General features: G+C 49.0%; 1 protein-coding gene across 2 annotated transcripts in view; it reads right to left on the bottom strand.

The window, feature by feature from the left end:
- ILF2 (interleukin enhancer binding factor 2) overlaps nt 1-12,921 on the bottom strand; it is a 181,362-nt gene extending 168,441 nt beyond the window's left edge. The window contains exons 1-14 of one of the 2 annotated variants that reach the window (XR_014226064.1): nt 12,815-12,921; nt 8,971-9,030; nt 7,260-7,302; nt 7,071-7,175; nt 6,566-6,643; nt 5,287-5,389; nt 5,103-5,168; nt 4,313-4,429; nt 4,137-4,215; nt 3,753-3,902; nt 2,813-2,927; nt 2,632-2,722; nt 2,291-2,475; nt 1,604-1,634 (exon numbers count right to left, since the gene is read on the bottom strand). Coding sequence is in view for 1 of the 2 variants with exons in the window: in XM_082275159.1 (XP_082131285.1) it covers nt 2,318-2,475; nt 2,632-2,722; nt 2,813-2,927; nt 3,753-3,902; nt 4,137-4,215; nt 4,313-4,429; nt 5,103-5,168; nt 5,287-5,389; nt 6,566-6,643; nt 7,071-7,175; nt 7,260-7,302; nt 8,971-9,030; nt 12,815-12,819 (1,170 nt within the window). In the remaining variant the exon portion in view is untranslated. Of the gene's footprint in view, nt 1-1,477; nt 1,635-2,290; nt 2,476-2,631; nt 2,723-2,812; nt 2,928-3,752; nt 3,903-4,136; nt 4,216-4,312; nt 4,430-5,102; nt 5,169-5,286; nt 5,390-6,565; nt 6,644-7,070; nt 7,176-7,259; nt 7,303-8,970; nt 9,031-12,814 lie in introns of those variants that run through there. The other variant, XM_082275159.1, reaches the window with a different exon arrangement.
- Nucleotides 12,922-14,745: the final 1,824 nt, after the last annotated feature.

Raw genomic sequence — 14,745 nt, 5'->3', positions numbered from 1 at the left:
TACCTAGTCCCATCCCCCCAGTTTCTTTCTGCTGGGTACGGTTACCTACAGTCCTGTCCGCCCCAGTTTCTTCCTGCTGGGTACAGTTCCCTACAGTCCCATTGCCAACAGTTTCTTCCTACTGGGCATGGTTACACTCGTTTAGCGTTAGCCCTAAGAGGGGAGAGAGGATTACTGCAGGAGACCATTGGAGAGTTCTGTGCCGTTCTACCATCCAGTGCTGTAGCGTTCCAACTGTCTCTTGGCAGACTAGTGCAGATTTCCCCGATCCTCCCCCGGGTTCAAATATTGTCTAAAAACATTCTTTGTACATTTCCTTCCAGAACTGCACAGTAATCCAGTGCTATACACCGCCTCTAGACAGGAGCTTCCTGTAATAAAGACCGGTCACTGCCACCCACCCCCCCCCCCCCGGTCTCATCCCCACCCCCTATCATAGTGGGCAGGTCTTCTATACCCCTCCCACAGCTCTGCTCACAGTATACACAGTGATGTCACTGCTGCCCCCCTGTGCACGGCCTTGTCTCATCCCCACCCCCTATTATAGTGAGCAGATCTTCTATACCCCTCCCACGGCTCTGCTCACATTATACACAGTGATGTCACTGCTGCCCCCCCTGTGCACGGCATTGGTCTCATCCCCACCCCCTATTGTAGTGGGCAGGTCTGCTATACCCCTCCCACAGCTCTGCTCACATTATACAGTGATGTCACTGCTGCTCCCACTGTGCACGGCCTTGGTCTCATCCCCACCCCCTATTGTAGTGGGCAGATCTTCTATACCCCTCCCACAGCTCTGCTCACATTATACACAGTGATGTCACTGCTGCCCCCCCTGTGCACGGCGTTGGTCTCAACCCCACCCCCTATTGTAGTGGGCAGGTCTGCTATACCCCTCCCACAGCTCTGCTCACATTATACACAGTGATGTCACTGCTGCTTCTGCAAAGGCATTTGTTACACGTGGATTGACGGCTTTTATGGTGGTTGAATACATTTTATTGCAGCTCTGCTCCAGGCACAAACGGTCAGAGAGACTCTCAAAACGGGAATTAAATCTAAGAAAACCAGGTAAGCAGGATATTTGTATGACAGAAGAGACCCCATTGGTCTCAGTCATACCCGCTTCTCCCTACCCATCATTACTTGTGCATGCAGTCTTACATGCGCAGCTCTGTGTGCATTCACAGCACGTGTTGCAGCCCATCTATCAAGAGGCCAAATATTTGGAACCAAGAGGAAGACTGGGAGAAGATGGAAGTACCCAAGATCGGGAAGGGCGAGCTGGGGGGGGGGGGGGGGACTGGGGAATAATTGCTTGCCAAGCACGTCCCAATTATGCACAGATATGCTGTGCAACCAATCACATAAGTGGCTAGAAGTTCAGGAGGGGAGGAGACCATGTCAAGCGACAATTTTTTTTGAGGGGGGGTTTAAATAAAGTGTTAAGGACACAGATCAGACACTACGAAGGATGTGTTAAGAACGGTGGAAATAAAAATTTATTGTCATCTGCAACAAAACAAAAAATGTCTACAGTATAAAATAATTCACAACACAAGTGGGGGGGCACAACACAGAACATGGCGAGGGGGGAGGGGACCTTGGTCCAGGAATAGACCTTATTCTTCTGCCTCTGGGAGGGACCAAAATCTGCAGGAGAGAAAAAAAGAAAAGTTAAAGACTGAGCCAAAGAGCTGACACTTGCAATGAAAAGACAGCTGCACCCACAACGGGCATTTCCAAGACTTTTTTTGGTTAAACGATTTTATTTATCCAATGAAAAACAAAATACAGCTTTCCAAGGGCATTTCCGTGAAGTCTTTATTTTGGCTATAAAGATGAAACGCGTTGGCTTGTTACTTGCTGTATTCAGAAACTGGACTAAAGAGCTCACACTTGCTGGACAATGTTAATGAATAGCTACACCTAAATTTGTTTTAATATCAAAGCCAATGCCCTTTTGGCTAAAAAGACGAAACACGTTAGTCTTGGCTACAAAGCCTATTGTTTATTCCAGGGGGTCTTTAAACTATGGGCCTCCAGTTCAGGAACTACAATTCCCATCATGCCTTGTCTTTGAATGTCAGTTTTACAATGCCTCATGGGATGTGTAGTTCCACAACAGCTGGAGGGTCGTAGTTTTGAGGATCCCTGGTTGGAATGTGGAGGCACTTGGAGCCAGAGCACTGATATTCCAACCCAAAGATGGTGCGAATGATGGAGCCATCTCTCATCTTGAAATGCTGAACCCCCCCCCCATGTACAGACAGCTGTCCCCAGATACGACTAGAATTGTAGTGAATACCTCTTTGTATCACTCCTGTGTCTCCATGTTCTCTTCCTCCTCGGCTCCCTCTGCGATCTCAGGGGTCTCCTCCTCTTCACCCTCTTTCTTCTCTGGAGGTCTCTCATAGGCCTTCTCTGATGGAGTCACAATAACACCATCCCAGGTGGACATTTCTGTGGCCAGAGCTGCAAAAAAATTTACAAGATGAGAATGACACCCCATTGTCCCATCATTGGGATCTCTCGCAATGGTGGCTCAAAATCCGCACTCAAAAAAGGACCACCACCTCTAAAAACCAAACCCCCCCCCCCATATATACACTGGCTTTCCCCTCTGCTTACCACTGGCATCACCCTCCAAGCCAAGGATCTTGCGGTATCCTCCATGAGACAGGATACGGACCAATGTCTGAGCCGTGTAACATACCATGTCCTGGGGAGGGAGAAGAGAAGAGACCGGGAATTACTACCGACAACTGGGGAGGAGCAGCCGTAAGACGGACTCATGGAAATGTCTGCTCACCTGCTGTTCCAGGGTCATCACCGTATGAACTCTGAAGTTTCCACTTTCACAAGGATCAGTGATCCCTACGGAGCCGGGGAGGAAGAGACCGGCAGCCAGGATCTGGAGGCATCGCCTGTGGAAGGGAGAAAACCGTCATCTCTGGTTGGCTTCTGGACCCCATGTATGTCCCATCACCAATTTCTAACACCCTCACCCCCTTCAGCTTCTAACACTTCCAATGTTCCCTCACCAGCCTCCTACACCCCCCAGACCAGCTTCTCATACACCCCCCCCCCCATTCACCTTTAATGTCCCCCACCAGCTTCTCCTAACCCAACACCCCCTCATCAACAGCTTTCTTACTCCTGCCCCCCTCCTCGCCAACTTCTCCCAACCCTCAATGTCCACTCACCAACCCCCAATGTCCCCTCGCCAACAACTTCTCCCAACCCTCAATGTCCCCTCACCAACTTCTCCCAACCCTCAATGTCCCCTCGCCAACAACTTCTCCCAACCCTCAATGTCCCCTCGCCAACAACTTCTCCCAACCCTCAATGTCCCCTCGCCAACAACTTCTCCCAACCCTCAATGTCCCCTCACCAACTTCTCCCAACCCTCAATGTCCCCTCACCAACTTCTCCCAACCCTCAATGTCCCCTCACCAACTTCTCCCAACCCTCAATGTCCCCTCACCAACTTCTCCCAACCCTCAATGTCTCCTCACCAACTTCTCCCAACCCTCAATGTCTCCTCACCAACTTCTCCCAACCCTCAATGTCCCCTCACCAACTTCTCCCAACCCTCAATGTCCCCTCACCAACTTGTCCCAACCCTCACTCCCTCAAACCAGCTTATCCTATCCCTCAGTCTCCTCAACCAGCTTCTCCCAACATCGCCCCCCCCCCAGCTTCTCCTAACATCCAACAATGTCACCCCCAGCCCCCCTCCACCTTCTTACCTGTATGCAATATTAAGAGCCAGGGGCTGTCGGGAGGGGTTGTTCATAACTGCGTAATGAGCCAAGAGGTCCAGAATCCAGGGGGTGAGGGGTTCAAAGCCCAAGAATCGTGACCGCAAATCTTTCAGCAATCGGACCAGAACCTTCACGCTGAGGGGAGAGAGGAAAGTATAAGTGACTAAACAAGCAAGAGGGAAACAGCAAATGCTTCCACTTAGGTGACACCGACAACCTACAGTCAAGGTTTACTTCAGACAGACAAATTATAAATATGTTGGGCTGCGAAGCCACTAAAGGCAATACTGTCAAACACCCCCCCCCACATTTCCAATGGTTTATTCCTCAGTTTTCCTCCCCCCAGAGCCAAAACCAGGCTGTACTCACGTGGATTGGGAAGCGTTCTCTTCAAACCAGCGGGCGTGCCGAACGGCTGCCAGGGCGCTCTGCAGAACTTTGATGTCCACTGCAATGAGGAGCACAGAGTGAGGGGAAGCGGTGGGGGGGGGGGGGGGGGATGGACAGACAAGCAGCAGAAACCCAATTAGGAGTCATTTACTTACAGTGCAGCTCGGGATCCAACTTCCTCAGGTTTGGGGGGATGGTGGTGATCAGGATTTTCACAGTGGCATCAGCAGAGCTGATCTCAAAGCCGGTTTCATTTGTAAGCATGGAAAGTACTGGAAGAAAAATTGTCAGAACTGAGCAAATGCAAAACCACAAATTTCAAAAGGAGATAAAAGTTCACCTCCGTAGGATAACTAAGGACCATGCATTTTTGGGGGGGTCCACAAGAGATACTAAGGACCATGCATTGGAGGAGGGCCATACGAGATAGCATGAAGGGTCACAAGAGATACTATGAAGGGCCATGCATTGGAAGAGCATGTGAGATAGCATGAAGAACCCCAAGATACCATGGAGGACCATGCGAGATAGGATGAAGGACCACAAGAGATACCATGGAGGGCCATGCGAGATAGGATTAAGGACGATAAGATAAAAATGGAGGGCCATGAATTGGAGGACCTCAAGAGATACCATGAAGGACCACAAGATACCATGTAGGGTCACAAGAGATACCATGTAGGGTCACAAGAGATACCATGTAGGGTCACAAGATACCATGTAGGGTCACAAGAGATACCATGAAGGACCACAAGATACCATGTAGGGTCACAAGAGAAACCATGAAGAACCATGCATTTGAGGGACACAAGAGAATGGATAGTAGACTAAACGCCTAGAGAAGACTATTTGCTTAGAAGTCCAGCTCGCGGGTAGGATGTACCGGCATCTTGTGGCCAGATAATACTCGAGTCTCAGATTTGACCAAATTGAAGGACTCCTTACCTTCTGAGGGCTCCTGTGTTCTGAGGGTTTCAACTACTTTCATTCCAAGGGCTGCAACGGCTTCCACTGCAAGGAGATTAGAAGGCGGTCAATAGGAGATCATGGGGGGGGGTCAGGAGGTCAGTAGGAGAACATGGGGGGGGGTCAGGAGGAGAGTGGCTGTGACAAATCCTGAATAACTTACATGTGGGGAGGATCTTCAGGATGACGACCAGATCTGCCACATTGTGACCGGCGGTCATTGTTCCTTTCTTGTATGAGCCGACCTGTCGCACCTCTTCAATTTGCTGCAAGAAGAGAGGAGATTAAGTAAAAAAATCTGAGATATCAGCCCTCAGGTTCCCCTTATGGAGACCACAATAAGGTCCCTCTTCTCTTGACTCAGATAGGCCCTGCCCCCCCTCCCAAGTTTTACTACCAATGTTGGTACTTAAACATTCCTCGACCAGAGGAGCCATATAGCATCTGCCCCCCCCCCCCCCCCAGAGTCAGCAAGGGGCCCCATAGGGACCATGTTGTACTGTCTACCTCCCCTCCCGAGTAAGCTAGGAGCCCCATAGGGACCATGTTGTACCGTCTGCCCCCCACAGAGTCAGCTAGGGGAACCCCATAGGGACTAGATCATACTCTGCCCCCCAGAGTCAGCAAGGAGCCCCATAGGGACAATGTTGTACTGTCTACCCCCCCTTCCCTCCAGAGTCAGCTAGGGAAGCCATAGGGACTAGATCATACTTTCTGCCACCAGAGTCAGCAAGGAGCCCCATAGGGACAAGGTTGTTGCATCCTCCCCTGCCCCCCAGAGTCAGCAAGGAGCCCCATGGGAAAAATGTTGTACTGTCTACCCCCCCCCCCCCCCCCCAAGTAAGCCAAGAGCCCCATAGGGACCATGTTGTACTGTCTGCCCCCCCACAGAGTCAGCTAGGGGAACCCCATAGGGACTAGATCATACTTTCTGCCACCAGAGTCAACTAGTAGCCCCACAGGGACTATCATACTGCCACCCCCCATGAGCTAGTGGCCCCATGTTGTACTGTCTGGGGACCCCCATAGGGACAAGGTTGTTGCATCCTCCCTGCCCCCCCAGAGTCAGCTAGGGGCTCCATAGGGACTATATCAAACACTGTCGCCAGAGTCAAATAAGGGCCCTATAGGAACTAGGATAGTCCCTATAGGGCCACGTTGTACTGTCTGGCCCTGTCTAATGCACATAGTGGGAATCCCAATTCAAAGGGTAACTCATAAAGACCACAAACATTCCATTTCCTACAAGTAAACTGCCCAATCGTCAATAGGACGAATGATTAATGGCCATGGATGTCATTTCTATAGCCCCTCCCGGTCTGCGGAGGACAATGTTGGGCAGTGGAGGAAAACTCATTCCAGAATTTCAGAAACAAAGGTTGGATCTCACAGCTTCTGTAGGAAGTTCTAGAAATCCACACGTCAGTCAAATGAGAACTTACCACTTCGAAGTTTCCTGGGGCCACAATCAGATTATCGACGACGTTGTTGATTTTGGTTACCAGTGAAAGGATGGAGGCCTGGAGGAGGAAGAAAGATTCAGATGAGTGTTCTGTGCCAACATCACCACCACATTCATTTCCAAGACCCTTTAATAAGGTGGTGCCCACAAACAAGCTCAGGTCCCCATAGCACCCCATGTATTCCAAAACCACCCCCATGGCCCTGGCATCCAATCACACCCCTTTCCTGAAGGATTCTTAGAGGAGACCCAACTGGGTAAAGCCAGTCAGGCCCAAGGACAATCCAGGAGCTATTAAACCGCTAAACCAGAAATCAGGCGCTGCCACTAAGCAAATCAGAGAGCCCAGAAGAGAGAGACTCCTCCCACTTGGTGGTCCAGCTACAGAACCTTGTTCACCCATATCAGAACAATCCGAGCAAAACACCCAGGACCCAGCGCAGCAATGTGCCGGCCAATCACACGGGATCTAAGTGGACACTCACCTGCTCTGCGGGTGTTGGTGCAAGGTCTGTGTTTCGTTTGAGCAGGGCTTCACTGAAGGGGGCGTCGTCCGGGGCGGGCTTTACACGGGGGAACGCCATTTCGCACTGATGGAGAAAAGAACGAATCGGTTGAGGAAGGGAAGAGAACCTTTAAATATTTTACATGAAATATCAAGGAGAGATACTCACCACATGGAAATCAAATGGAATGTGTGGGACGAAGGGCCGGAACCTGAAGACAGAAAAATAAGGCGTTAACAAGCATCATGATAGAAGGCCATCAAGATATACATGTAGGAGGAGCTGTACTGACAATGTGAAACCACAACCAAGGCCACCACACCATCCCATTAGACATCACATTCAAGGCAACCACACAGACCCACATCCATTAGACTTCCCATCCAAGGCCACCAACACCAGCCATTACACTTCCCATCCAAGGCCACCAACACCGGGCATTACACTTCCCATCCAAGGCCACCAACACCAGGCATTACACTTCCCATCCAAGGCCACCAACACCGGGCATTACACTTCCCATCCAAGGCCACCAACACCAGGCATTAGACTTGCCATCCAAGGCCACCAACACAAGCCATTAGACTTCCCATCCAAGGCCACCAACACAAGCCATTCGACTTCCCATCCAAGGCCACCAACACAAGCCATTCGACTTCCCATCCAAGGCCACCAACACCAGCCATTAGACTTCCCATCCAAGGCCACCAACACCGGGCATTACACTTCCCATCCAAGGCCACCAACACCAGGCATTACACTTCCCATCCAAGGCCACCAACACCGGGCATTACACTTCCCATCCAAGGCCACCAACACCAGGCATTAGACTTGCCATCCAAGGCCACCAACACAAGCCATTAGACTTACCATCCAAGGCCACCAACACAAGCCATTAGACTTGCCATCCAAGGCCACCAACACAAGCCATTAGACTTGCCATCCAAGGCCACCAACACAAGCCATTAGACTTGCCATCCAAGGCCACCAACACAAGCCATTAGACTTGCCATCCAAGGCCACCAACACAAGCCATTAGACTTGCCATCCAAGGCCACCAACACAAGCCATTAGACTTGCCATCCAAGGCCACCAACACCAGCCATTAGACTTCCCAGCCAAGGCCATCACAGATGCACAACCAAACTATGCCACAGTCCATTAGGCTTCACAACCAAAGCCACCACACCAGATCCACACTGTCCATTAGACATCACATCCAAGGTTACCACACAGGATCATCATTAATTTGACATCATACCCAAGGCCACCACATACACAAAAACTATCAGACTTTATTCAAACAGGATACAGAGGTGGACAAAGACCAGAACCGCTCTGTCAGCCTTCATGATATAGAAAAAAGGAAACCATGAGCAATACGAAGGGACAGGGGTCCAAAAGCCCCCTACCTATGATGCAAATATGGGTGAGCTACTGCGAAGGTCCAAAGACTGAGCCCAGAGAAAACGGCTTACCAGAAGTTTTCCTATACCCATCACAGGGCTGTTTATCCAAGAGGAACCCTTATAAATCCAATGGTCACAGGAAGCTGGTCACCATCATTAAAAGGATCAAATGAAACCTGGTCCACCCAGGACAGGAATTAAAGGTCCTAATGCGATACAGAGGAAGGACCAGGGAGCCACAGAAGAGGCGCCAAGGTCCTTCCCCCTGTAGATGACAACCTTTAGCAGTCTGCGTCCAATCTCTGGACAGCTCACCGGTCTGCCATGTCTATAAGGAACATCTGGAGAAAGACTTTGGCTTCCCGTACATAGCCGACCACATACAGCCAACGCAGAGGTTGGCCATGAACAGCGAGATACAAGTGATGTACCCCACACCAATACAAAGGTCAATGAACTGAGATAGTTACCCAGTGCCAGGTCCCACTCTGGATCCAAAACGTCCCCGTCCTCCGCGGCCTCTTTCTCCCCTGAAATAGAAAATATTCAGAGATTAGACAAATCATCAATGCAGCCTCAATGAAGAAAAGTGACTGTGGGGTGGATGGAGTGCTGCTTCCCCATTACAGGCTCCTCCCACTCCCATGCAGCCTCACTCCTGAAGCATTCAAGATAAGCTGAGCCAACAGGGGTGAGAGCACCATGTAATGGCCTGAACGGGTGGGCGGAGCTGGGAACACCAGCACAAAACTCAGCATTAAAGGAACCAAATCCACCTGGAGCTGCAGTCAGAAGTTAAAGGGTTCGTTAAACTATACTAACCCCCCCCCCCCCTATGCCGAGAAGGGGAGTCTACAGATAAAAGTCTGTGCAGCTCTTACTACAGAACTTCCTTGCTGTAAGTGGAGGCCATTTTTATTTACCTCCTGAAGTCTAACTGAAAAACTCCTGGAGATGGTTAACCATCTAGTCTTGTTCCTAGGACCCTCCCAGCTGTTACTGCTTCCCCCTCCCCCCCACGCTCCCTCCTGTGATGGTGGGGGGGGGGTAGGCAGTAATGGCTGGGATGTCTCAAAAATGGCCTCCACCTAGAGCAAGGGTGTACTGAGCCCATCCCAGGAAATACTGTTCGCCCCCCCTCCCCCCAATCACAGAAGCAAGTGTGTGGGCGAGCACTAATGGCTGGGAGGCTCTTAAGGCACAGCTCGCAACGTCCCTAGCAACAAGGCACGGCTCGCAACGTCCCTAGCAACAAGGCACGGCTCACAGGCAACCACCCCCACATTTTTAAGTCAGGTACGTAAAAGGCGGTACATAAAAATGGCCGCCACCTACAGCAAGGCTGTTTTATGTACCTCTTCTATACCTGACAAAAACGTGGAGATGATCGCCAGCTTGCCCTGTTGCTAGGATGTTGCTAAGAGCCTCCCAACCATTAGTGCTCACCCCCACACTCGCCCCTGTGATGGTGGGGGGTGAGCAGTAATGGACGGGAGGGTCTCAACTCCAGCAGGTGCGTATGGTCCATCTTTTCCATCGCTGAGCTCACAGCAGGAGAGGAGAGACCACATGTGAGATGGGGAAATGAAATCAGCATTGAGTCTTTCAAATAAAGCCCCCCCCATCTGCAGGGGCAGTCCTAGTGTATCTAGTCACACTCCCCCCCCCCATTCATTTCAGGTGGACTCTCCCAACAAGGGCTCATTCACAACTCAAAGACTAAGCAATGCACGTGGTTACACCCCCCCCCCCCCAGGTCCAATCACCAAAACGCTCAAACTGTGCCAGCTTGCACCTCCTGTCTGGCGGTGTGATTGGCCGTTGACGCACATTGCTCCGCCTGTGCATTTGTAAACTAGAGCGGAGCTCCGCCCAAAAGAGGAAGCGCCACTTGTTTGTTACCTCCTCCTCTACACTGGCACATTTAGGAGGGGGGTACCTGTCAAAACCAACCTGCTCCTAATTGCGAAGTAAGATTGCCGCAATGGTTGTGTGCCGATCTACGCAACTTCCGCCCCCTCCTTCCAGGAGAGCGGTCCCAGAAGACAGTGGGACCGTTAAAGCGGTAGTATCCCGCTTTGACACTTTCACCTACAGGTGAACCTATAATAAGGATTACATGTAGGTACAAATAATATCTCCTAAACTAACACGGTTTAGGAGATATTTGCATCGCTCTGAAGGTCCGGGGGGGACCTTCAGTTTTGCTTGCCGGAAAATCACTCCAGAGCGCATGCGCGGGAGTGACGTCATGGCGGCTCCGGCCAATCACCGCGCCAGAGCCGCCGAGGGATCATGGCAGCGCCCACAGCGATGTCTGGGGGTCCGTGTCGGGGCTCGTTCTAAGGTAATACATAATGAGCTAGTATGCGATGCATACTAGCTCATTATGCCTTTGTCTTGCAGGTTTTTTTCTCTTTTTAGGGTTTACAACCGCTTTATGGGCACCGCAACCCCCCACGCGCAGTAGGAAACAGACAAGGCTTCACTCTCGGATGCCGGTGCCTGGAGCCCATGGACGGATCAGCTGCGGGTGCAAAGATAGCGAGCTCCTCCGACAGGTAAGTGCCTTCCAATGAAAAGTCAGCAGCTCCGGTATTCGTAGCTCCGTAAACCCAGACAGGAACTTCTCTTGGTTCGCAGGGACGTTCCCCTCACTTCCTGTTTTGGTCGATGGGACAGGAAGTGAAGGGAAATCTCCCCCAAAACGGGACACAGACAAAAAAATATAACCCTCGCCTTACTACATCTAAAAAGAAAAAGAGGTTTTGCCTACAGCTCCACTTTAAAACTTTATTTAGAGTGTACAACGTTAAAATCCACATCTCCACAGCCTTGTGGGGTGAACACCCGGGGCGGGGGAAGGGTCAGACACCATGACAATTCCATTTTATATTAAAGGAACTTACAAATGTTTAAAGTGTCGCCTATGAAGATTTAAGTACCACTGTTGGTCGCTATTCCATAAGCGTGCGCAATTTCGAAGCATGAAATGCTAGGTATCGACACGGCGTAACAGAAAAAAAAATGGCTAATTTTACTGTTTTCTTATTCAATTCCAAAATAAAATTGTATCCCCCATAAAAATTGTGTTTGCAAGACCGCTGTGCAAATACGGTGTGAGAAAGTATTGCAACGATCGCCATTTTATTCTCTTGGGTCTCTGCAAACAAAAAACCCAGGCATTGAAATACAGAAATTATTAAAGACTTCTATATTATAAGCCCTCCTGCACCACTTTTATATCTGGCCACCGGACACAAAACATAAAATTAAAGTTTTCTGTAATAAAGGCCCTCCTGCACCCTATACAAATGATAATCTTTCATATTATAATCCCTCCTGCACCAGTTTTATATTTGGCCAACAGATGCAAAACATAAAACTAAAGTCTTCTGTAATAAAAGGCCCTCCTGCACCAGATTTATATAGAAATTATAGTCTTCTATTAGCCCTCCCGCACCAGTTTCAAATCTGGCCGACAAAACAAAACTAAAGTCTCCAGTAATAAGGGCCCTCCCGCACCAGTTTTATATACTAATGATAGTCTTTCATATTATAAACCCTCCCGCACCAGTTTTATATCTGGCTACCAGATGCAAAACATAAAATTAAAGTCTTCTGTAATAAAGGCCCTCCTGCACCAGATTTAGATATAAATTATAGTCATATATTATATAAACCCTCCCACTCCAGTTTCATATCTGGTTACCGGATGCGAAACATAAAACGAAAGTCCCCCGTTATAAGGGCCCTCCGGCACCAGTTTTACATAGAAATGATAGTCTTACATATTATAAACCCTCCCGCACCAGTTTTTATATCTGGCCACCAGATGCGAAACACAAAACTAAAGTCTATTGTAATAAAGGCCCGCCCGCACCAGTTTCCTAAAACGCATTTTCCTTCATCCTAGGCCCGCCCGCACCGGTTTTGAGACACAGAGAAGCCAACATTGCACGTGTCCCGCAGCCGCCTCACCGTACAAGGATAGAATCCCGGGCAGAGAACACGCTTCTCTCACATATTGATCAAATCAGCCGCCCGCTCCACTTTCAATGAGCCGCACAGACGAGACACAAAAGCGGCGCTGAGTTTCTGTGTCTCGGGCCCTCCCGCGCTGAGAATTAAGGCCTAGCCCGGTCCCGCTCTTTGTCCCGGGCCGCTGCGGCCTCCACATGAGAGGCTCAGAAAATGGCCGCCCACGCCGCTGTGCTCCGGCACTGCAATGAATGGAGAACCCGGCCGCTTCTACCCCTAACTACCATCCCGCCTCACCCCCGGGGCCCTCCGCTCCGTCCCCGGCCTCCTCACCTCATGTTTCCGATGGAAGTTCCTCACACGCTCCCGGACAATGAACACCCGCTCGACCCTCGAGGATGCGACACTGGACCAACAAAACGACCGTCTATTGGCTATAAACACCGGCAGCCTGTCCAATCGCAGCTTGCCGTGCTAACGACCCGCCCCCTTCTCTCTTCTCCACCAATCGCTAAACACAGTGCTTGCCCTGACTACCACGACTGACATAGCCGAGGTCCAATCAAGGGAGGGGACGTAGGCCACGCCCGCCCAGCAGAAGGCACTAGAATAGTGGCGCGTTTAATGGTTGGGGAGAAAAAAACTTTATTCAGATGAATGGACAAAACAAAATGTCTGCCGCACTCAACGTGATCAATGCGGGAAATGGAGGGAGGAGGAGAGTACAAAGATGGCGGATCTCCTCATAGACAAAGGTGGGAGAGGGAGGCCGAGAGTACAAAGATGGCGGTCTACTCATAGATAAAGGTAAAAATGGGGGAACTCCACCCAAAAATCAATAAAAACGGAGGAACTCCACCCAAAAATCAATAAAAACGGAGGAACTCCACCCAAAAATCAATAAAAATGGAGGAACTCCACCCAAAAATAAATAAAAATGGGGGAACTCCACCCAAAAATAAATAAAAACGGAGGAACTCCACCCAAAAATCAATAAAAATGGAGGAACTCCACCCAAAAATAAATAAAAATGGGGGAACTCCACCCAAAAATCAATAAAAATGGAGGAACTCCACCCAAAAATCAATAAAAACTGGGGAACTCCACCCAAAAAAACAATAAAATGGAGGAACTCCACCCAAAAATAAATAAAAATGGAGGAACTCCACCCAAAAATAAATAAAAATGGGGGAACTCCACCCAAAAATCAATAAAAATGGGGGAACTCCACCCAAAAATCAATACAAATGGGGGGAACTCCACCCATATTCAATACAAATGGGGGAACTCCACCCAAAAATAAAAAAAAATGGAGGAACTTCCCCCAAAAACAATACAAACTGGGGAACTCCATCCACAAGTCAATAGAAACTGGGGAACTCCACCCAAAAAAAACAATAAAATGGAGGAACTCCACCCAAAAAATCAATAAAAATGGGGGAACTCCACCCAAAAATCAATAAAAATGGAAGAACTCCACCCAAAAATCAATGCAAATCGAGGAACTCCACCCAAAATCAATACAAATGGAGGAACTCCACCCAAAAATCAATAAAAATGGGGGAACTCCACCCAAAAATCAATAAAAATGGAGGAACTTCACCCAAAAATCAATAAAAACTGGGGAACTCCACCCAAAAATAAATAAAAATGGGGGAACTCCACCCAAAAATCAATACAAATGGGGGGAACTCCACCCATATTCAATACAAATGGGGGAACTCCACCCATAATCAATACAAATGGGGGAACTCCACCCAAAAATAAAAAAAAATGGAGGAACTTCCCCCCAAAAACAATACAAACTGGGGAACTCCATCCACAAGTCAATAGAAACTGGGGAACTCCACCCAAAAAAAACAATAAAATGGAGGAACTCCACCCAAAAAATCAATAAAAATGGGGGAACTCCACCCAAAAATCAATAAAAATGGAAGAACTCCACCCAAAAATCAATGCAAATCGAGGAACTCCACCCAAAATCAATACAAATGGAGGAACTCCACCCAAAAATCAAAATGGGGGAACTCCACCCAAAAATCAATAAAAATAGTCGAACTCCCTCAAAAATCAATAACAATGGAAAAAAACTCCACCCAAAAAAAATTACAAATGGGGGAACTCCACCAAAAATCAATAAAATGGAGGAATTCCACCCAAAAAATCAATAAAATGGAGGAACTCCACCCAAAAAATCAATAAAATGGAGGAACTCCACCCAAAATCAATAAAAACTGGGGAACTCCAGTCAAAAATCAATAAAA

The sequence above is a fragment of the Pelophylax lessonae genome (assembly GCF_965119305.1).
Source record: "Pelophylax lessonae genome assembly, chromosome: 13".
In the NCBI taxonomy this organism is placed as follows: domain Eukaryota; kingdom Metazoa; phylum Chordata; class Amphibia; order Anura; family Ranidae; genus Pelophylax; species Pelophylax lessonae.
Note: the sequence above shows the minus strand (reverse complement) of the source record. Positions and strands in the feature narration are given on the sequence as shown.